General features: G+C 43.6%; 1 protein-coding gene across 5 annotated transcripts in view; it reads left to right on the top strand.

Moving 5' to 3' along the window:
• Nucleotides 1-21047, top strand: part of ELK3 (ETS transcription factor ELK3) — a 59161-nt gene extending 38114 nt beyond the window's left edge. For all 5 annotated transcript variants that reach the window (XM_074941868.1, XM_074941867.1, XM_074941865.1 and 2 more), the window contains 3 exons: nucleotides 7472-8269; nucleotides 15514-15636; nucleotides 20113-21047. In XM_074941868.1, the coding sequence (XP_074797969.1) occupies nucleotides 7472-8269; nucleotides 15514-15636; nucleotides 20113-20211 (1020 nt within the window). In that variant the 3' untranslated portion in view covers nucleotides 20212-21047. The remainder of the gene's footprint in view (nucleotides 1-7471; nucleotides 8270-15513; nucleotides 15637-20112) is intronic.
• The last annotated feature ends 2283 nt before the right edge of the window (nucleotides 21048-23330 follow it).

Below are 23330 nucleotides of genomic sequence, written 5' to 3'. Positions count from 1 at the left end.
TTTTTGTTCTGTGTGCAGGCAGTGGGGTCCTAGGTCCCGTGACAACACTACGTGGAAAAATAAATAACTGGAACCAGGATATCTTTCCAAAGCAGAAAATTCTTTCCCAGCATTGCTTTACCTCCTATTTAAAACAACTAATGATCACCACTACATGTGCACAGACAGGCCTTGTGTAACGTAATACATTTTACCATTCATTTTAGGACAATCAACTGCACAGTTATGTATCTTCCTCTGACAGTCCGTAGTTCGGAGGGGAGGGCACAGAGAGGAAGGTTAGTGTTGTGCAAAGAATGTCTTGGGGCGGTACCTTGTTACTACTACTATTTCTGGCGCTGGCACGGGAACTTCTGCTGCTAATGCTAAGTCTGGACACTGCTAGAATCATAGTGGACAAAAAATGCCCACGCAGCAAGCAGCTCATTTTGTGGAAACTAGTTAAGTATCTTCATCATCAAATTGAATAGCTGCTGAATGTTTGGATTGCCGCACAGGGTGGCTCGTTAGCTGGAGGTATTAGCAGAAATATAACAAATACCCCAGATTCCAATCTCACTCACTTCATGACTGCAATCATTGTCTTAAATTATTCATGCAACATTTCTTGACAGTGAAAAGTTGAGTGAGGTCAGTGTTACGCATGACACACATTTGCTTCCAAGTCTTGTCTAAATCCAGCTAAGTAAAAATCTTTTCCACTTCGTCAGCTCGTTCCAAACATACAATAAGAACGAATTTTATCTGCTACAGAATTAAACAATTTTAAAAAAAAGTAATGAAATACAATGTGACAAACACTCACACACAGTGTTTTTTTTATTTAGCTGCACACCTAGCATACGCACATTCTAAAACTGTTCTGGCGCAGAAGGCAGTACGCAGTGAATCATAATTTACAATAGCAGTGGTCTTCATTCATCAAAGAATGGGGCTGGAACCCTTCTGTAATTTGAAACCTGAAATGATAAGAAGTTACTGCTGAACAATTCTCTTTACTCATCCATCTGTTAGAATGAAAACAAACAAAATGAGGGAAAAATCCAAACGTCAACCAAACCAATATTCACATCAAAACTGTTTGTACATTTGCTCCCGGGGAAAAAACTCCAGAGAATAGCAGCTATCAGGGTAGACAGACAGCTTCCATCAATTACTCTAGGCCTTTCTACAGTAGAATCCCAGATACATTAGGGAACCCACAACATGGTTGTGTCCTAACCATATCATAACATGGTTTAGTTTTGCCTGCATAGACTAAACCAAATCAAATTGTGACCACATTAAAAGAAATATGCTAACGAGGTTCCCTTCCCTTGGTTATTATATGATTTGGTCTGGTATGCACAGGAAAACTTAAGCCGTGTTACAACATAGTAAAGGTGCAGCCATGTTTTAATAGAGTTCCCTAACATGGTTGGAATTCTAGCACAGAGGCATGGACAGACACAGATCCTCTTAGCTCTAGTCATCCAAAAATCTCAACGCACTTTGCAAAACTGGGTGTTATATAATCCCTAATTTGCAGCTGAGGGAAGAGGAGCACCAAGAGGCCGAGTGATTTGATGAAAGCCACTCAATAAGCCAGTTGCAGACCTGCCACTAGAACTCAGGTGTCTGAGCTCCCAGACCATCCTCTGAACACTAGAGAGATTGCTGTCTCCTGATAAGGCCGATAGTTCATAAATTGAGGAGGTGGAGGCACTGAAGCTGTCATTGGACCAGTTTTCTGCTCCTCCAACTGCACTAACACAACAGTTACTCCTATCCATACTTCACCCTCTCGAGCACTAACCCACCCCCATGGATAGTTCAGCAGATGTGAATAAAAGCAAGAGTTCTCTCTGAGGTAATTTATCAGAAATTTAAACAGAAGGCGGGGCAAGTGCACGATTGCTCTTCTGTTATGGTGAACAGTTACCTAACTCAGCAGAAGCAGACATTAGCACAAAGACATTCTTTACCATCTGATATTGAAAGAAAACCATTTGGCGAGCACTTGTAGCCAAGGCTGATACTCTCCTTGCTGCCCATCTTTCAGAGTCTGGTTTGATATACCTTTCATATTTCTGGAAGGGATGCAGCCAGTGACAAACAAACAAGGGAACCTGAAGGTGAAAGAAAGCTAAGGTTAATCTGCGCATTTCTGGCTACAGATATGACAATGGTGTTTCAGAAATGGCTAATTAATTTGCATTCTTATTTTCCCTGACATTATGATGGTGGGTTTTTAGGGTCAGCATTTCAGAGCAGCATCCAAAATGTTTGAGGAGTATGTGAACTCAACCTTTTAAGCTCTGCCCATCATTAATTATTAGGAATTCACCGCAGGCTCATGCAGATGAGAGAGCTGCACTGAGAGGGCCCTGTATGAAAACAATTCTATCTTGAATAATAGCAAAAGAAGCATAAAATCACCAGCCAATTCAGTGGCTTTTTAGAGAAGTGTTTCCCTGTTTCAAGCTTGCTCCACTGTAAAATGCCTCTCAACTTTATTTAATCTTTTACTCTAGGAGTCAATTTCCAAGCACAACATCCATTGCCAATACTAGATCCAGCAAACCCTCAGGAGCCAAAAATAGATGTTTTTAAATTAAAATGTTGGGGAAAAAACCAGTAGTTCTATTCTGGGAATAGTCTTGAGTTTTATATTTTTTTAAGTAATTCAAAAATTTAGTATGAGGTGTAAAACTGAGTCAGGGTAAAGTAAAACAGAGAACAATGTTTCAGCTACATCAGAGCAGACAAAACCATAAACCAAGTCCTAAAATGAAGCCAGGAGAATCAACACACACATGCATTTAGATTCTAAATATCTCCTGAACTATAAAAATAGTCTTTGTGTAATCATTTTCTATCTATGTAGACAAATACACATACAACTCAGATGGGAGGAAGCATGGGCTTGCAGTTAAAGGAGTACATTAGGAGATTTGGATTTAATTTCCAGCTCTGGAGATTTCTTCTGTGAACTTGGCCAAGTCACTTTTGCTCTGTATGTATCTCCCCATTTGTAAAGCAGGGATAACAACAGTTCCCTACTTCACAGGGATTTGTTGAGGATAAATCCACTAATGTATGTGTGGCTTTCAGAGCAGACAGTGATAGAAGCCATGTAAGAATCTAGATACATACATAGGAATTAAGGCTGAATTTCTTCTTTAAACCAATAAAACAAATAGTTAATGAAAGAGAACAGTGATCTTAGACTTTGTTTGCCAAGTCTTGGAATAGCTATTTATGGTTGGCTGAAAAAGAAATTAAGTTTACAGGAATAATGTAAGTTCACATTCAACCTTACTTACCACAGAGCAGAGTTTTACCTTATAAGAAACAGCTGTGCACCAGAGAGAGGGGTATTCCTCAGAAAGGTTTTTAAAGGGAGAATCCTTCGTCACAGACCCATGGACCTCAAGAAAACAAAAACTCACTTCTGAAATGTCTGAAAAACTGCCTCAGCCCCCTCTTCTTCCTTGATATGGAGGTCTCATAGACTCATTGACTTTAAGGCTAGAAGGAACCATCATGATCATCTAGTCTGACCACCTGCACATTGCAGGCCACAGAACCTCATCCACCCAGGGTTGTCCCTAGCCATTTGGGTACCCTGTGTAGGCCCCCCATGGGAGGTGGGGGCCTGTGTGGGGCTCCAGGCCTCCCCCCGCAGGGTCTGGGAGGCAGGAGCTGTGGGGGGGCACTTTTGTGGGCCCCACAGGCCCAGAGTGGCCCAGGGGATTAGCAGGGGGCCAGGAGCAGCCCACTCCACTTCCCTCACCCCAGCCCCAGCCGTGTCGCTTGGGGGAAGGGATTCCCCCCTGCACTCACCGGCAGCGGCGGGAAGCCGAGCAGCCCAGCCCCAGCCAGCTCTACTCCGCCAGCTCCCAGCCGCGGTTCTCCACTTCCCACCGCTGGTGAGAGCAGGGGGCGTCCTTTCCCCAATCCAAGCAACATGGCTCAGGCTGGGGCAACGGAAGTGGAGCGGGCTGGGGCCGTATCACTCTGTTTCCCACTGCTGGTGAGTGCAGGAGGGCGATCATTTCCCCAACCTCCCCGCACTCACCTGCGGCGGGAAGCGGAGCGACGCAGCTGGGAGCTGGTGGAGTGGAGCAGGCTGGGGCCAGGTTGCTCCGCTTCCCGCTGCTGCCGGTGAGTGCGGGGTCGCTGGGGGAGAGGTGGAATGGGGCGGGCCAGGGGCAGAACAGGGGGGAAGGGTAAGAGGTGGGACAGAGGGAGTTGTCTGGGGCCCCACACCCCCCTAGGGACAGCCCTGCCCCTTGCAGTGGGCGCAACCCACGGCGGGGCTGGCCAAGGGATAGGGCTGGTCGCTGGGGCTGGTGCTGCCCTGTATACATCACGCAGCTGCCTAAGGCACCATGAAACTTGGGGCAATTTGGTGCCCCAAATTTCATGGTGCCCTACGCAGCTGCGTATGCCTAAGGACGCCCCTGCACCCACCCACTCCTGTGTTAGAGAAAGGTGAAAAACCCCCAGTGTCTCTGCCAAGCTGACCTGGGGGAAAATGCCATCCTGATCCCCAAATATAGTGATCAGTTAGACCCTGAGCATGTGGGCAAGGCCCACCAGCCAGACACCTGGGAAAAAATTCTCTGTAGTAACTTAGAGCCCTTCCCATCTAGTGTCCCATCACCAGCCGCTGGAGATATTTGCTACTAGCAGTCGCAGATTGCCTACATGCCATTGTAGGCAGTCTCCTCATCCCCTCCAGAAATGAACCACACTTAGTTTTGAAGCCGGTTAGGTTTTTTTGCCTCCCCCCCACACTGCTCTCTTCGTTTTCATGGGATCAAGTTATCTGGTACCATATTGTAACTGCATATGAGCTCATACAAGGACCTGGTAGGTCTAAAATGTTGTATAAGAGGGGCAAAAGCACATCAAAACCAACAAGGAGTGTGGTGGCACCTTAAAGACTAACCGATTTATTTAGGCATAAGCTTTCATGGGTAAAAAACCCACTTCTTCAGATGCACAGACTAATACGGCTACCCCTCTGATATAAAGCACATCAGTGCTCTGGGATCTAGGGCTCGATCCAAATCCCATTAAAGTCAAACCCCAGAGACATTAAAGTGATTGGGCCAGTAAATTCTTTCATTAGGGCAAATATGAAGAAAAGCAAACAGTTGTACTAACAACAATTTACATAGCTGGGATTTTTTTCTGTTTCTTTTATTTTTTGTGTCTGAGTAAAAGATTTCCCTGTACTCACCCCTGAGCTGAGGTGGTAATTCCTTGTTTGTGACATCAAAGACTGTGCAAACATTTGCATTTGTCACACATTTAGCTCATGACTGCTGAAGGGCGTGTGATCATTGTCAAGTGGTAGCACAAGACTGTAGAGGCTAAGCCTGCATGCTAGCACATGTAAGCAGGCATAGAGGTTTAATGAGCTACCCCTAATTTGAACATGGGTTTTTGAGTAACCCTTCTGCCAGGTGGAGCTAGCAGCAACAAGGGCTGGGTTCAGTATCTAGGGGTTCCTTTTCAACAATACAACACAAAACTGGCTGGAGCCCCCGACCTGTTGACCTGGGATAATTACACACCACCCCCGGACACCTCTAAGAGGCAATACTTCCCCTGTCGCAAGCACAGAATCTGAGTGTAGCAAAAACTTTTAATAAAAGGAGGGAAGTAATTCAGCATTAATTTGGGAAAACACCGCAATTAAGGTTCATAAACACAAACCATGAGTAATAGACCCACCACCAAGTAAGTTGGGCAGTGTCCTTTTCTCCTTAGGGTCTTAAGTCCAGCAACCCAAAAGCTCCTTTAATGTGCCCATCCCTTCTCTGTACCCCACTCACAGTTGCTGTCCTTGGCCAGTGCAACCCCAGAGTTCAGAGGTTCATCTGCAGAGTTCACCTCCCATTCTGTGTGAAGGGAGGAGGTTAAGGAGGCACCTTACATGCTCCACTGCTTGGGCACCTGCTCGTCGCCCCAATGGCCGATTGCCATGCCTCTGCAGGACTCTGCTCTGGCCCTCTCCACCAGCCTCTCTGCTGGCCATGCCTGTCCGTCAGCTGCCCGGCTGGCATCACCAAGATATCTTCAGGGGCCCCCCCACTTAACACAGCTCTCAGGGATTTCAGCTGTTAGTGGGGGAACCTCACTGCTGGTACACATTGGGCAGTCTCTGGTAATAGAGACACTGTCCCAAAGTAGGTCTAATACTTAAACCTAGTTATCAGCAATCAGCTCTGTAGCGTATAACAAGACTCCCAGTTGAGTCTAAATGGCAAGAGGAAAGATCAAATGGTATCAAGGACCCTTAAACAAAACCCACACCCCTCTCAACTCATTGGGCTTTGGAACCCATGTCCCCTGCCTAGCGAGTGCCATTTAGTTGAGGGTGAGTCCCTCCATTGGGGTATGCCCGGTACAGTTCTGCTGCCCTTGGTTCACACAACAAGGATAACAACGCTTTATTATTCCTGCCCCAATAACAAGGAGACAGGGGATCCAACACCAGCCACAAGTGATCATTTGGGCAAGCAATCCCATCATGCTGAGCACCTAGGCAGGGTGGGTGTGTCCATGCAAACGAGATCAGCTTCTGAAGTCTTTTTCCACAGCTCACCACTAGATGTCAGGGGAGAGCTCATTCAGACTCTGCTTACATTTGTTTTATAATTTGCAAACATTGGAAAGGAAAGCTTAACCCTTAAGGATAATGGATCTAGGGTTTGCAAGAGCTATAGCTGAGTTTCCTGCAGTGTGATAGCCCATCTAAAGGTGAAGGAGTTCAGACCTCCAAGGTGCTAAGAATGCTCTTTTTCCATTGGAAAGAAAATATTCCTGAGCTGCTTCAGGGGAAGAGAGAGGTGATTAATTCATGTCGCGGCCTGTACATTGTAGAGATGGCAATTCGGTTAGATGTGATGAGGAGGCGTGTAACAAATGTTTAGGTAGGTGGATGGAGTCAGGCCCAAGGAGAGGAAGAGTTTGAAAACTGACTGAAATGCCTGTCTGACTACGAGCAAAGAGCAATGTCAGCCTATATATGTGAAACCATGTAAGCGACCACTGCCTGCCATGCTGACCAATATTGTTTCATTATTTATTTGTACTCCATATGTCTAGATCTATCTGTTGTCTCGTCTTATACTGAGACCGTAAGCTCTTTGGGGAGGGACTGTGTTTTGTTCTGTGCTTGTACAGCGCCTAGTGTAACCCACACACCTCCTAGGTGTGGTGTTCTGTCCCATCTAGTGGCACTGAGACCACTTAGAGAGAGATTATGAGTCTGCTCTACAGCCTTCGCTAACAGCAAGTTGTTGGTTCAATCTCGCCCGCCCACAACATGAGTCTGTCGGCGTTACACTAGCACAGTGGGGTCCTGGTTCATAACTACAGCCCATAGGCATTATAATACAAATAGAAAACAATAATAATACACTCAGTGTGTCCAGATCACTAACCTTGTTAGCATGTGGTTTTGTATTCACAGAACATCATCAAGAAAGTGATTGGACAGAAGTTTGTGTATAAGTTTGTCTCCTTTCCTGAGATTTTGAAAATGGATCCTCATGCCGTGGAAATCAGCAGAGAGAGCCTCTTGCTGCAGGACAGTGAGTGTAAGATGCTTTCCGAGGGCAGAGACCAGCACAAGCACAACGTGTCAGCTCTGAAAAGCACAAGCCGTAATGAATATATCCATTCTGGTCTGTACTCTTCTTTCACCATCAACTCCCTGCAGAACCAGCCAGACACTCACAAGCCAATTAAAACAGAAAAACTGGAGGAGAAGTCAGAGGGAAACATACCAGTGGAAGAAGTCAGGACTGTTATAAGATTTGTGACAAACAAAACAGACAAGCAAGTGATGAGGCCCATTGTGTCATTGCCATCGACGTCCGAAGCAGCAGCTGGCTCTGCTTTTCTCGCCTCTTCAGTGTCAGCTAAAATATCTTCTTTAATGTTGCCTACCACAGCCAGCATTTCATCTACTACTTCTCCGTCTTCATCACGGTCCCCATCTCTGTCTCCTCACTCACCCCTCCCTTCAGATCACAGGAACCTCTTTCTTGAGTCCAGTTGCCATGACTCAGATTCTCTTGAGCCTCTGAACCTCTCTTCAGGTTCCAAGACAAAATTTCCATCTCTTCCCCCAAAGGCTAAAAAACCCAAAGGCTTGGAAATCTCAGCACCGCCCATGGTTCTTTCCAGCACTGATATTGGTTCCATCGCCCTCAACAGCCCAGCACTTCCTTCGGGATCCCTGACTCCAGCTTTCTTTACTGCACAGGTAAGAAATGTCTGTCTAATATACTCTTGTTTAGGACAAATAGGTTCTAATTTGGTCAAGACTAAATGAAGGGTCAGTTTTATGTGCATATGTCTTTCACACTGAAAAGAGTCCATGTGGAAAAAACGTGTCGGAGATGCCTATATAAAATGTGGAAAGTACAGTCCTTTCTTGCACACACGCCCAGCGCTCTCTTAGTAATGTGGAGAAAAGTAATTACAGTTCACAGAGTGGGTGGAAGGATAATGAGACATTCACTTGGGGCAGCTGTTAACATCAATCAGCTATCGTTTAAAACCAGTTTCCAGGTATGCAGAACAAGGAGGAAAAGGCCAAGAAACAAATACATGTAGTTACTCGGTCAAAATGTGGATGTGTACGTCATGGGATGCTTGGCTGATTTTTTAGTACCACTTGCTGCACCCATTCATAAAGTGTGACATTTTCATTAGCTTTCAAAGCAGATCAAATTAATTGGTTTCTAAGAAAGGGCTCTTTAGCCAATTTCAAAAGGCCTTACAGGTTCATAAAGCATTTGCTGTAGTCTCCTTTCTGCATGAGCCTAAGAAATACCCATTTGTTTCTGTTCACTGTAAAGTGGATGTTAACTAATTACATAATTGTAGGAGTCTCAGTGTTGAACAATAGTTGTCCTGAAGGTGGAGTTCACTAAAAATAATGTCATTGGACAAACCTAGTAATTCAAAGGACAAGAGGAAAGTCAGCAAGAAGCAGATGATTTAGTGCTTGCATCATGCTAAGTAATTTGTGTCTGACTGCACCACAGTAAAATTAGAGAGGAAATTGATTTGTAAAAATATGCACAAAGGGAGACTATAGGAATAAAAGTTCATGCAATCAATATTAAGTGAAATTTATTGAATATATAACAAAAAATAAAACAACAAATGGCAGGGTGGCTAACTTACTCACAAAAGCAAGGAAATCTAGGGTTATGATTTAAGCCTTATCCTGAATTCACCAGATATTATGCCTTCCTTTTATTAGAGCCCTGCAGTACTTGGGCACAAGGGAACGATTTAAGGTTGGGTCTCAAATGAATATTAGCTTGTTTGTCTCTACCTGTCATTTGTGCACATCATAAAAACTCCAAGTGTAAAGTACAGTTAGCAGGAAGAACTGGAGTGTGGCAAGCCCGAACTGAGATGCAATGACTAGCATGCAGAGTATCTAGCTGTGGTGATAACCATAGTAAGTGTTTTACTTTCAGGGCACAAAAAGGGACAAATAAATCATACCAGGTCCAGAATGGGACAGATTGAAAGCAAGGTCCGTTGCAAGTCTACTTTAATCTGATACCACACCCAGAATCAGTGCAGCCATTTTGATTTGTTTCCTTGTTGGTCCATTCATTCACCATTTCTTTGGATACTTCATTTCCCTGTTATCTATAAAATAGTGTATAACGCCCAAGATTTTCAAAAAGGAAAAATCAGAAAGAGCCTGGTTTGTTTTGTAGTTGACTGTGGGCCTCTTCTTGTCTGATACTGACTGTAGTCCATTACCAAACATATCAGTGATTCAGTCTCCATCTGTTTATTCCACCGTTCAGCAAATCTTCCTTAACAGCATGTCCTATCACGTAAGAGACTGAATGCATCTGTGAGAGACATGGTGTGCTCTTTGGGGCCATTTGCTCTCCAGATATTTGGCAGCATCACTGGAGCACGGTAACTGTTTCCTGTGAATTAACAATTGGTTTTAGGCTTGTTTAAAAAGCATCCTACATCTTTAAGAAGTTTGACATAATTGAGCACATAATAAAGTACAAAATACATCAACCATATTTAGGTAACAGTAAAGTTATAACAGAAAGTAATGCGATCTAGAATTTAGGTTGGCACACTGCAATTCATCTCATTTTACTTGGGAACAGCAAATGCTATACATCCGACTACATTTTATATACCAGATTCTGATCTCAGAGACACCTAGGGACCAGACACAGTCAAGGATATATGCCCTCTGCTCCCAACTTTAGAAGTCAGGCAGGGCATTTGAATGGTTCAGCAAGAGCTCACAAAATGCAGCCACTCCCTCTGAGAAAATGATTCAAAATGGCTTCCAACAACTATTCTTGAGCACATAAATAAAACGCTCAGCCAATCAGAGAACCATAACGAAGACCTTACGACTTTGTAACCAAACAGGATCAACTCAACTTCGAAAAGAAAAAAAGCGACGTGGAGATATTAGGAAATTTTGCTCTTAAGGGCAAAAAGGAATTGGTACAATTTTTTGGTAGAGTTTTTTTGGATTTTCATTTAATGAATTTGAAAACAGGAATGCTTAAATAACAAAATTTGAGTATTTTGCTCAGTTCCATCGCTTGTTCTGCAGATTGTTTATCTTTTTGTTTTTGCTAGCACCGTTGCCTTTCTCTGGAAAATGGGGAAAGCTGATTTATGTCTGTTTTCTTGAGGCATCCGCTTCAGAGTTTGTAACTTCTACAATATACTGATTCTTAACGTATTAAATGAGTGTGTACACAACAGCCCCTCCCTTTGCATACGTCATCTGCAGGGCCGGAACCTTTAGCAACATGGTTACAAACCTTACAGCACGTGAGCTAAAGGGGTAATTTCTGTAGGGGTCAGCTATCGTGATGCGACATGCACTGTGCAAGTAACGGTTACACTAACTTTGCTTCTTTTTGGGGCGAAGGTGGGAGCTCTGCTCTTCCTCACTGTAGTGCTGTTTGTGCAATAAATAACATTAATTTGAAATATTTTTTTAAAGCAGTGCTCCTGCGACTGAGAGAAATCTAATCCATCTGGGCTAGTGTGGTTATTGCTGGCTTTGGGATAATAGCATCCCAGCAGGATTAAAACACAATACTGATTATATTGTCAGTGGGGGCTTAACATGAGATGATATATCAGTTTCCACATGTAATTTAAGGACAGGTGACTCTGTTCTGTTGTTTACACCCTAAATTCCTCCTGTGGTTTCACTGCTGTCTGATGGCCTCCGTGATACGAAGGCTGGAATGCAGCCTGCACTTCTTGTGTTAAATATTAACCAAATTCGAGCCTTACTGTGGCTAGCTACTGGCTCCAGCTGAAAGTGACAGCTCTAGTGCGCTGATCTTCAGAGGGTGTGGGCTTTACCTTAGTACTATTGTCAGTCACCTTAAGGTATTGATTGACCTGACTGGTTTACAATTCAGTTTCAAATCTCTCTTTAAGTACTAGCTCTTCTTTAGGGGTACTTCAGAGAAATAGGTCTCTCTGCATCCATTATTAGGGATCAGACCTCGGGACACAATTCTGAGTAAGCCCCTCCTCCTGCCTTTTGCTCTTTATTTCTTCCCAAAGAACCTTCTCAAAAAGCTGTTGGGTCATTGGGTATTCATAGTCATGTGGATCATGAGAGCTGCTCATATACTTTTTTAAGACGGTTCTCTGGGAAGAAGTAAAAGCAGATGTGGGGTTTATTCAGAACAGTGTCCCAAGACCTCACAGCTAGCTCAGCCTGCGTAATACTGTGTACTTCGCTGAACTGTATTGGTTCCGGCTGCAGAGATGGTTGGTTTCAAGTCAATGGCCTTTAACTTACATAGATCTCCAACCATTTATCCTGATCTAGTTCAATTACATGGTTTGCCATATCTCCTGAATTCCCATGGATACACTCCAGGAGGATGGTTATCAGATAGTAACACAGCCTGGGAACAGCACCACTCACGCTGGCATCTGAAACTACCCAACATGTACATGATTATTAGCTGTTCTTAAAAAGATAGAAATGTTTAGTTTGAGAGTGGACAGAGTTACTTTTAAGGGGCAAACCCTGCTGCCCCCTTCCCCATAGACAGAAGGGCCGTGGGCACAGTGAGGCTGGTGTGGTGTTGCATGGGGAGATGGGAGTGCAGGATTTGGGGGGCATGCTTGGTGAGCCCGGACCCCTTACATTCTGCACAGCCTACTCCACAAGGGCTTTCCGCGTGCTACTTGGGATGAGGCGAGGAAATCAGCATGGGGGAGGGGAGGGAGTTGGCAAATATGTGGCTGTGAGGGAGAGCATAGTGGCTTTGGAGGCTACGGCATCCTTGAGAGGGGGCGCGTCCATATACATTTTGGCCTTGTCAACACTGTTGGATCCGTGCTAGTAGCAACAGCACCTAGCAACCTGCTCTTAGTAAGATCCAGTGTGGCTTACTCCATTTCTTTAACCTGCTCTCCTGTTACCAGCCCTGGGGTTTCTTGCCTGCTCTTTTCCTCTAGCACCTTTCCATCCAATCACTCCGTCCTTTTTCTCTTCCTCTTCCTCACTGTTCTCAATATTTCACTCTCACCTGCTTTCCTTCCTCACAGGACTCGATTGCTCTGGTATCCCTGTCTTCAAAAAAACCCATTGTCCCCACTCATCTATCCAGTGGCAACCCTCAACTCCCTTCTTTCCTTCACCCCTAAATGTATTGGTCACCTACAATCCTGTCCTCCAAGTTCCTCTGCTTTGCTCTGCTGAAACTACGCTTCCCAGGGCCAGATCTCCCTCTCTCCACTGTGTATTCCTGCTCCTTGACTTCCCTGCTGCGTTGGAAGCCATCGATCAGACTCTCCTCTAAATCTTGCCCACCCTTGTTTTCATCATGAAGGTCTCGCGTGGTTCTCCGCCTGCATTTCTGGCCATTCCTTTATCATCTCTTTTAGTGGGTCATTGTCCTCCCTACACCCACTGTTTATGGGTTCTGCAGGGTTCCATCCTTTGCCCCATCTCATCTTGATTTACAGCCTTTCCCTTGGGTGGTCTCATCTGCTCACACAGCATAAGCTACAATTTTTACATCTACAATGACTGGTAACTCTACCTTCCAACTCTTTACCCACCTGTCTGCCTCCCTCCCACCAATCCTGCACATGAGCCTCTCTCTCCGACATCTCATCCTAGATGTCTTGACATAAGCTTAAACTTAACATGGCCAAAATTGAACTTCTGTCTCCACCCCTCATCGCCTTCCCACTCCCTCATCTACTTTGTCCTTCTTGACATCACTACTGAGATTCTCACTGGCGTGCAGGCACCATAATTGGGGGTCATCTTTGACTCTTTCCATTTCCTGGCCTGACCCATCCAGGCTGTGTCCAAATCCTGCTGCTGCTTCCTCCATAACATTTCCAAAACCTGACCTCTCCTTTGTTCACACTGTTACAGTTCTTACTCAGGTCCCTCCCTTTACTTCACAAGCACTATACTCTCCTCCCACTTTGGCCCTCCCAACACCCCTCTCCAATTCAGACACACACAGCTGCTAAGATCACCTCGGTTTTGATTCCCAGTTTTACATTGCATCCAAAGTCAGGCGTCTTGCCATCCATCTCCTTTCAAGCCCCTTCACAAGTTCGCCACTCCCATCTCATCCGCTTTTCTCTCTTATGTAGCCCCCTTGCTCTGCCGATGACGCTGGCCTTCAACTTCCATTTGTCCGTTTCTCCCACAAACATCTCTGTGCTTTCCTCCATGCTAACCCTTATGCATGGAGCACCTGCTCTGCGTGACCTGTAAGGCCACTACCTGCTCCTTCAAAGTCTTTCCACAAGCTCCACTTCATGTGAGAAATCAGCCACTGAATAGAAATTAGACTTTTTTGTTTTTTAAAAACCCACCTTTGCAATAGGTTGCGGCTCTCAGGTTGTGTGCATTGCTAGCCTAGGTTACGGTGTGATCTTATTACGGTTATCTCCTGCCCCACTCTACCCTTCCCAGCTTCTGTTTGCTAAACTTCGAAACTCTTGTTTCGAATTCGATTGCAGGTATGTCAGGGCAGGTGTGAGTCTTCCTGTGGATTTGTACAGCACCTGGCTCAATGGAGCTCTAATCCTCACAGGCCCCTTAGGTATCTTCACTATACGAATAGATCATCATTTGGATTTTAAAATTCCTTAACTTCTGGTCTCTCTCTGTCTAGTCTTCACTGTGCCATTAACTGTGGTGTCTGAGCAACATAATGTGTGCTCGTGCACATGCAAAGACAGATGTGACAGTAAACAGTTTGAACAAACTCAAATGAGACCCTTTATGGGGGCAAAGTTTATACCCTTGGCCATAGAGGAGGCGAATAGAGAGCAGGAGCTCAGCCACAGCAGTATGAGACACGTAGGATTATGTGAGTTGACTGACTGGGGGAACATTAATTCCCCCCCAAGGAGTCATGAGATTCTTCTCCTTCCCCCAAAGGTTTTAAATACAGCCAGCCCCCCATTCAGCAAAACATTTTCCTGTTCAGCAAAGCGCAGGCTCAATTTTAAGCATGTGCTCATGTTCCATTAAAGTCAATGAGATTAAGCACATGCTTAAATCCGTTCCTGAAAAGGGGTGATTTGCTAATATGGGGCCTGGGGTTTGAGAAAGATTAGCTCAGGTATTTCAAATCCTTGTGTTCAAAGCTTATCACAGCACCTGTGTCACTTTCTTATTCGGAATTCTAGAAGTTATTTTGGATACAGAATGGCGCATGTGATTTTAGACTCTCTTTCTTTAAACACAGAAATTTGCTTGCCAGATGCTTTTTTACTGTGTCCAGCCTGCAATTCCATTTTGAAAACACTATGAGAAAACTCCCAGCTCTGTACCCAAGTCATGACCCTGCAAGTAGCAATCTGTGAGCACAGAAAATCCACAGATTCTTAGTTCTATGGATTTAGATTCTTAGCATAGAATTAGTTGCATTCTCTGGAGCCTTAGCTGTCACTCTGGTTGTAAACCCACCCTTCACGGCAGAAACCAATACAATGCCACTTTGTTAAGCCTTCTTTCAAACAGAGTGAAAGAGAAGCGCCAGCTAGGGGAGTGAGCTTCAAAGCCTAGCTGTGGATCATTTGACTCCAAACACTATTGGGTTAATAGTCCAAAAGATCTAGCCAGGGCGAGTAATTGTTAGTCTACAAAAAAAACAAACATTATTCTGACAGAGCTTAGAGTTTTACATTTATAGGCAGTGTCTAAAATGAGGTATGCATGGTGTTGTAACACTGTGATACTGATGTGCATCAAATCATGTGGCTCTGATTTGAATCTTCTTAAACCTGAATGGCAATAAAATCACTTTGAAAAGGAGATCATTTTATAGCATGGGATATTAAATTACTGTTCTGAAAGGGTCAGTAGATTGGGGGGGGGGAGGGGACCTCAGAATGTTGCAAAATGTTGATGGAGCTGTAACAGTCCAACCTATATTGTCTTCTGCCTCAAGGCACACATTTGGTATTTTTGTCTTCCAGACCCCAAATGGATTACTGTTGACCCCAAGTCCACTGCTGTCTAGCATTCACTTTTGGAGCAGCCTTAGTCCTGTAGCTCCTTTGAGTCCTGCCAGGCTGCAAGGACCAAACACCTTGTTCCAGGTAGGTTTTTCTTGTGGACACATTTCATTTCTAAAGGTGGCTTTCTTTGATGCACGTACTGATGTTACCCTGCTGACTTTTCAGTACGTGCACCAAAGAAAGCCACTGAAGGAGACTGCAGAGTAAAGAGACTGCCTTGCAGCTGTTGAAGGTGGGAGGGAAAGCAATGGAAAAGGCTTTGGAAAAATCATGGAAACCAAGGCCTAGCCTTGTACAGAAGGTAGTAATTGATCCTTCTATTATGTGAAGGTGCCTGTCACTGAGGAGTTGTGGGTAATGCATGGGCCTTTTACTCAGGAGATCTGGGCTTAGTTCCCAGCTCTGCTACAGATTTCATGTGTGTCCTTGGACAAGTCACTTAATCCCTCTTTGCCAGAGTTTCTCATCTGTGAAATGGGGATAACAGCACTTCTCTGCAGCATAGGGTGTAGTGAGAATAAATGTTCGAGAGCAAATTGGATTGCACAGTGAAGAGCACCACACAAAACCCAGTAAAGACATGAATAAATCACTGTGGAATATAAGCCATCCAAAGCCCCAGTGTCCATCCAGAAATTGGAAAGAGGGTGGGGCTATCAGCTCCTCCACACTCCGGCCAACTGGAGCTGTTGCCAATCAGCTGATTCAATAGGGCACAGGAAAAAAAATACTTATCAGCTAATTGGCAGGAAGAAAGCTGGTGAGTCATAGAGCAGCTAAAGAATGCAAGGAAAAGCCCTGGAATGAAATCCCACAAGTGCTGGGGCAGACCAGCACTGACACAGTGTGTGGAAGTTGGGGAACAAAGACACCCCAGCCCCTGAACTCAGATGCTGGCGGAAAGGCGGCCATATTATACAGCAGAGTCACAAGGGCTGGGAGTGATATGACCATAAATACTCCAGCTCCAAACTGGGGTTACAGGCACTCCTTTCAGTTATAATGTGACTTTACGTGCAACAGTCCTAGGGCTCTTTGTTTCACCTCATATAAACTCATTTATTCATATTGTGCTATTATTCTGCACACGATTGGAAACATCCAGACATTTGAGATGGATGCATCCAAGACTTGTCCTGTAATGAGACGGCACGTGAATCGAACAACCTACGGTGACAACTGGAAGTGAAAGTGGATTTGGCTCTGTCACATCTGATGGACCCAAAAGGCCTTATCTGAATAATATATGGTTCAGAAAAAAGGCCCAGGTGACAAATCTGTAGTGCATAAAGTTTTATTTTACAAACCAAATAGGAAGTGGCAACAGCAGCTGAAATGGAACTAACTCACCGAGTTGGAGTTTTCTTCCCTATAAAAAAACAGACTTAGCCAAGACAGGGTCACTTGGGGATCTCCTGTCTCACGCACCTGCACATGTAAAACTCTCCCCAGACTAGGGATGCTACATGTGTCCCTGCCAGGGCAAACCCACCCTTCAGAATTCTAGCGAACAAATCTAGGAGTCAAGAAAAAAAGAGCTGGCTGCATGCCCTAAGGAAAAGGTGGTCTCATGCGGACACGTTTCTGTTCCCATTGAGGGTTAACTGAACATTCATTGCTTGCTGAAACAGGAAGCGGAAACCCTGAAAGCTGTGGGGGCTGAGGGTAATACATCCTAAAGCTAATTGACTCTCTCTTTCCTTTTCTGGGCTCTTGACTTTAATAGAAGCAGGACTAGGCCCCAGTTTCTTTTTTCCAGGTGTGTAGCATCTTCCATAGTAGAGAACAGACAGGACTTGGCTATAATTAATTAATATTAATATTGCCACAGCGCCCAGAGGCCTCAATCAGGATGGGTCCCAGTTGTACTGTGTGTTGTACAAACACACAAGAAAGAACAGTCTCTGCCCTAAAGAGCTACGGAGATTTTTTGTTACTGAGGCTACTGTACACAGACAGATCTGGTAGTTCTCGCTGACTAACAGCCCATACTGGGTCACCTCACAGGCCCTCCTTGGGTATGTCTACCATGCCCGCAGCAGCTAGCCTCCCTGCCTGGGTTGACAAACTTGGGCTTGTGGGGCTTTCACTAGCATCCTAAAAACAGCTGTGTAGAGAGTGTTTTGAAAGTGTGGCTTGGGCTGGAGCTTGAGCTCTGAAGCTGAGGCGGGAGAGTGGACTTCAAAGGGCTTCTACAGACCCAGGTTGGGAGGCTTGCTGCCGTAGGCTGTGTAGACATACCCCTTAAGAGCTGGACTGGATTAGGTGGTAACAGGATGGAGTGCTGACTACACCGTGTTGGGTGAAAAGGGAGAAAAGAGGAGGGTCTTAGCATTCTTGTTAGACCCCTGCTTCTTCCAGTGTTAACGTACCGTGCCTTTGGGACAGGACAGTCATCCTAGCAGAAGGCTGTTACATACCAAGGCAGAGAGTGGCACTCCATGTTGAGCGAGAGCGATCAGCACACGCCTCTTCCTGGATGAAGTGCTCTTTATATTTCATTCTGAAACTGAGTGGCCATTAAGTGCCTCACTAGAACAACACTGGAATACATACACAGCTAAAGCAACTCCCACATCCCAGTGTGTGGGGAGAGAATTGTGCCCATTCAGCCTTGGAGAAAATGAAAAGTGCCACTGAAATCTGCAGTTAATTTTGCCTCATCCACTTTACCTCCATAATTTGGCCTAATTGGAAGATCTTCCTGTGGAAATAATACTAGAATGTAATTAAACTCACTTTAGATTTTCATCATTAGTTTGAAAGTTACCGCATAACTGGGGCAATGAGAGACTTGTACATAACTGGGTTTTATCCTAAAATAAAGCCCCAAGGGAATGCAACCAAACTTCATTGAAATCTCAGCTGCTCAGTGATCCCAGTTAACCTATTTTATTCTCTTGGTTTTGATTATTTATTATCTGTACTACAGGAGCACTGAGAACTCAATCAAGGATCAGGGCCCCATTGTGCGAGGCACTGTACAAACAAGTGAAAAAAAGACAGTCTTTGCCCCAGAGAGCTCTCCATCTAAGTCTCCATCTCATCCATAAAACACAACAGGTGGAAGAATTGGACAAAAGGGTAGGGGGATGAGGTTACAGTAAAAACAGCACTTTTCCCATAATAGTCAGTCGTCTCAGCACCTCACCTGCCTAGTGAGTCTGCCAATTATGATACAAACCATCTCTCTTTTGTTAGTCTTAGAAACCACACAAAGGACATTTTAGGTTACATATCCCTCTTGAAGAACATACAGTATAAAAACAAGAAACTGGAGGGTTTTTTCCTGTAATCAGTTGAAATCAAACAGGTAAAAGATTTTCCAGGGGCCTGATGGTGATTCTTGTGGCTGGCTGGCTGATATAAAAAGAAGCCTGCAGGAAACAAACCAGCACTGACACTTGATACAGCCTTCAGCATGGTGCACTGACCCTTACTGCCCAATGCTGATCACATGGATTGGTGCTTTTCAAATTTCAAACTGAATGATAAAAAGTAAAATCTTCAGCTCAAACCTGGAGCTAGTAGAAGAACACAGTGGCAATTAGGATTGCTGTCTCTCTGTCCTGTAAGGATATTAGAGTATATATTTTTTACACACCCACCCCATTTTGGTGTAGCTGTTCAGTTTTAACAAAGTGGCAGTTTTGGACTGGGTCATTCAGTATTTTGGGCCCAATCCTTTAAGGTGCAGCAGTCTCAACGCCTGTTGAAATCAATGCGTGTTGAGGGTGCTCAGCACTCCCATTTAAGTAACGCCTCATAGAATCAGGACTAAGTCTGGCGATAAAATAGTCTAATATAATCCTTAGCACATTTTAAAAAACTAATTCTGAGCTTATAATGTAACAGGCTTATCTTACTTTCCTACCTAGCTCCCTCGCTAGTCTTAGATCTTAAATACCAGTCAATACACATTAAGTGCAAATAAGCTGCAATCAGGGTGCAAGGGTGTACAACGAGTATACTGGTGTATTAGCTTAGTTAATATTCTTTGCACAGCACTTTGAAAATGTGACGTGCTTAATACTTATATCCCTTAGCCACATGACAAAGGGTCCCTTGTAGAGAGCTGACGGATTCTACTGAATACACATACACTTTTTCAACATAATTTTGAAGGCTTATATATTCCCCCCCAGACACACACAGATGAAACTGTATCCTGAGTTTAGTTTCATTTTTGCAAGAATCTTCATTCCGTATCTCTTTCAGATACCTTAAAAACACAGAGGTGTTAATTAATGTCTTGTAAGATTACAGAACATTCTTCCTTTATGCATAACAATCAACAAATCTTTCATCATACTGCTCAATTTTGTGAGCTGATGACAGTTGTCTTGTAGCATTAGCTAGCTATATTTTCTTGTACATTTAAGAAAAAGAATATCCTTTCATTAATACATTTTACTCATTATTATTTGAATCAAAGCTTGTCATTTAGGAACTACAGCCTTTGAAAGGAAAATCATCTGGGTTCAGTTGCTGGGGCTGAGTGCATATGCAGTAATCTTTTGAGATAATGAATGAATTTTACCTTTTGTGCTCTTGCAGTTTCCAACTCTGCTAAATGGTCACATACCAGTACCAATCCCCAGTTTGGATGGGGCCTCTTCTCCAGTACTGCTTTCTCCAAATGCTCAGAAATCCTGATGATGTCTTATCACGTTAAGGACTCATTAACTGATTTTAATACATTCATTCCCATGGGTTAGTTTTTCCTGTGTCATGAGAAGGACATTGTGAAACCCTCCATTTCTTTGGTTTGCACTTTTCATTACATGGATCTACTTTTATTATGTTAGCATTTTTAAACTGTGTTTTTATATATATATAAAAATCTGTTTTGCATTAAGTGAATTATAATTTTGTTTATCATAGCTCTCAAGTGTTGAACACTGTTGTTGATGAAGTACTTTTCTTAATGGATTTCAACAATGTATCTAATAAGGATGTGAAGCTTTTTTTATCCCTTTATTCTGCATATTATGCATTGTGCTTGTGTAAAGTATAACCGGCTGTGCCTTCTTTTGCATAATGTTATGCAAATGATTTATATATTTTCTAGTATTAAGATAAAGGTTGAAAGACAAAACTAGTATTGAACAGCCCTATGGTAGTATTTCAGTATTTTTTCCACAGATAGGCCATAATGATGCAGTGTATTCATGTAACTTTGTATTAAGTGCTTCCAAATTGTATAAAAAATAGCTGTATGATTTTTCTTTGCTGAATTGAAAGAACATAATAAATGTTATGTCCAGGAAATGCATTTAAGAGTAACTAAGCCATAGCTAGACAGATGCTGATGCCCACTTTCCTCTCTGGTGTAACTCCATTGACTTTAACAGTGTTACACCAGGGAGGGATTGGGCCCTGAACATTCATAAAATGTTTTAATGGCATTTTGTAAACATGTCTGCAGAGAAAGAGGACTCACTCAATACCTATTATTTTCATAAATTGCTAATGAATTGTTGGAATAACAGCTGAAAAGATCCATCATATACTCTCCATCCTCCTGGGTGATGCAGCATTGTTCCCTCTGTTGGTTTTCCAACTGCTTTGTCCAGTTGCTACAAATGCCTTTCACTGCTTCCCTTGGAAGAATATTTCAGCTACTTAGCTATCAGAATATGAGGCTTTCCCCAAAGCTGCAGAATTTGTAGAACTTTAAATTAACACCTTGTGCTTGTAAAAAGACCTACCGTATTCATGGGATTGTATACGTGGAAACATCAAGCATTTGAGAATTGTGGATTCAGAAGTAATGCTGCATCACTATCTGTATACAACCTAAAGATTCATGTATTAAGCACGCACTCTAGCTTGAGGTGGTGGCTTAGTCATCTCAAAGTGTCAGGTTAGAAATACCTAGACTGCGTGGCACCACAGATTCCAATCTTGGCAGGGTTGACACAAACCTTCTGTCTTTTAAGGTAGATAAATTGCGTTGTGTGCGGTATCCTGTGTGGATCTTGTTATACTTGTAAGAAGCACACAAGATCTTTATAGGGAAGAAGGCAGCAGGATACATTTATTGAGAATACAACAGTTAGAATATGCTTTTCAATCTCTCACACACACACACTCCTGCCAGTTGGTGTTTATAGTCACCAGTCCAGAGCTTGGATCAATCTAGTGGCCAGCCAGATTGGTCGCAGAGGGGAGCAGGGCTCTGTCGGTCACGAGCCGATGCTCCTGGAGTGTGGCAAGACGAACCCAAAGTCCCATGGCCAAGCACCCTGTGCTGATAGTCTTTTTTCTCTATTGAAGTCTATGGATTTTGCTGTGTCAGTTTGTGACCTGTTACTTCTTAATTGGCGTCTCTTTTGATGTAAACATTCCGATACACCTCTGAGAGGGTTATCCTGTCCTGGTTCCGATTTAATCAACTGTCCTGTCTTGAGGCGTGCCAGCCTTCACCTCAGGGTCGTCAATTTGCCCTTCCTTCATTATGGATACGCGTTGATGATTTTCTGGTATCGTTAAGTCTCTTACTCCTTTTTCCTTGACCATCTGGCTATAACAATGGCGTTCACACCTTATCTTTTCCTGATGCATACATTCCTCATTCACACAAACAGTCTTTTTACAGAGACCTTTGAGAATACAAACAGTGTCAGTTGACTTTGAATCTCCTTAACACAGACACAATACAAGATCCTGTCTTTTACTTACTAAACCTTAAAACAAAGAAATGTATATTTAACTAGAGTGCCTAATTTGTAATACATATAGAAAACCATAGTAGACATGAAAACTTATCCTAAAACAAAAGAGTGGCTGGTAAAATGAAATCAAGACATAATTAGTACCTCTATTCTTAGAGTATAATTATAAAATCCTGCTCCTACATATCCCCCTTTTGACCCTTCAAGAACAATTCTTGAGTGGGTCATATCTTATATAATTGTTTCATAGCCACATATTGAGAGGCAATTTGAGCTTGTGGTTCTAGCTTTGCATAAATTTGTTTTATCCAACAGCAGATTCCAAACATCCCAATTAAACAAATCCAATTTAAAGCCAAAACAATTAGGGGGTGTAACATTGCAGACAGTATGTCAGTAGTTGTGGGAGACCATCCAGAAAATGTGTCATACCAATGGTAAGCTATTTGTCTTTCTGCAGTGGCAATTGTTAACATGTCCCCGTGTAGCGCCCCCTCTCCACCTGATTACCTCCTTTAATGCCAATCCACTTAGCAGGTCTGGGTTCTTTTGGATCCCGCCACCCACTCAGAGGGGTGTATCTTCTTTTTTTTTCCCTGTGAAATTATTTGGCGGTGCCTCCATCCCCCCTTGCTCCTTCCGGGCAGGGTCCCCTGGGCAGCTTGGGCAGAAAATTCTAACTACGGGGTAATCCCCACTTACTTGCCAGATAGTTGGAAACTTCCAAGAAATAACACAAACACAAGATATTCAACACAATAATTATATTAAACAGGAGACCAATATAACATAACAGGGTAAAACACTATTTTTAGGGTCGCTGGTGCCCACACTGCAAATACCTGTGACTTGATATAGCAAATGTAACGTTAGTGTCCCGTAACGCTGGTACGCGTACTTTGCTGGGGCCCTTGATGACCTATAACCACAAAATTCTTCTCTGCAGTGATTTAGCAGCCTGGCTGACTGGGTTCAGTACAGCCCAAAGGACTCACAAGTGGGAGAAGGTGGTAAATCCCTCCACAGGTGTAATACGCGGCAGGTTATAAAATCCTCAAACCCTTCCTCCCTGGCTTGAGGACACAGTTCAGGGAGTAG

The sequence above is a fragment of the Natator depressus genome, chromosome 1 (genome assembly GCF_965152275.1).
Source record: "Natator depressus isolate rNatDep1 chromosome 1, rNatDep2.hap1, whole genome shotgun sequence".
Taxonomy (NCBI): Eukaryota; Metazoa; Chordata; order Testudines; family Cheloniidae; genus Natator; species Natator depressus.
The sequence above is the reverse complement of the archived record's forward strand: the minus strand, read 5'-3'. Positions and strand labels throughout refer to the sequence as shown.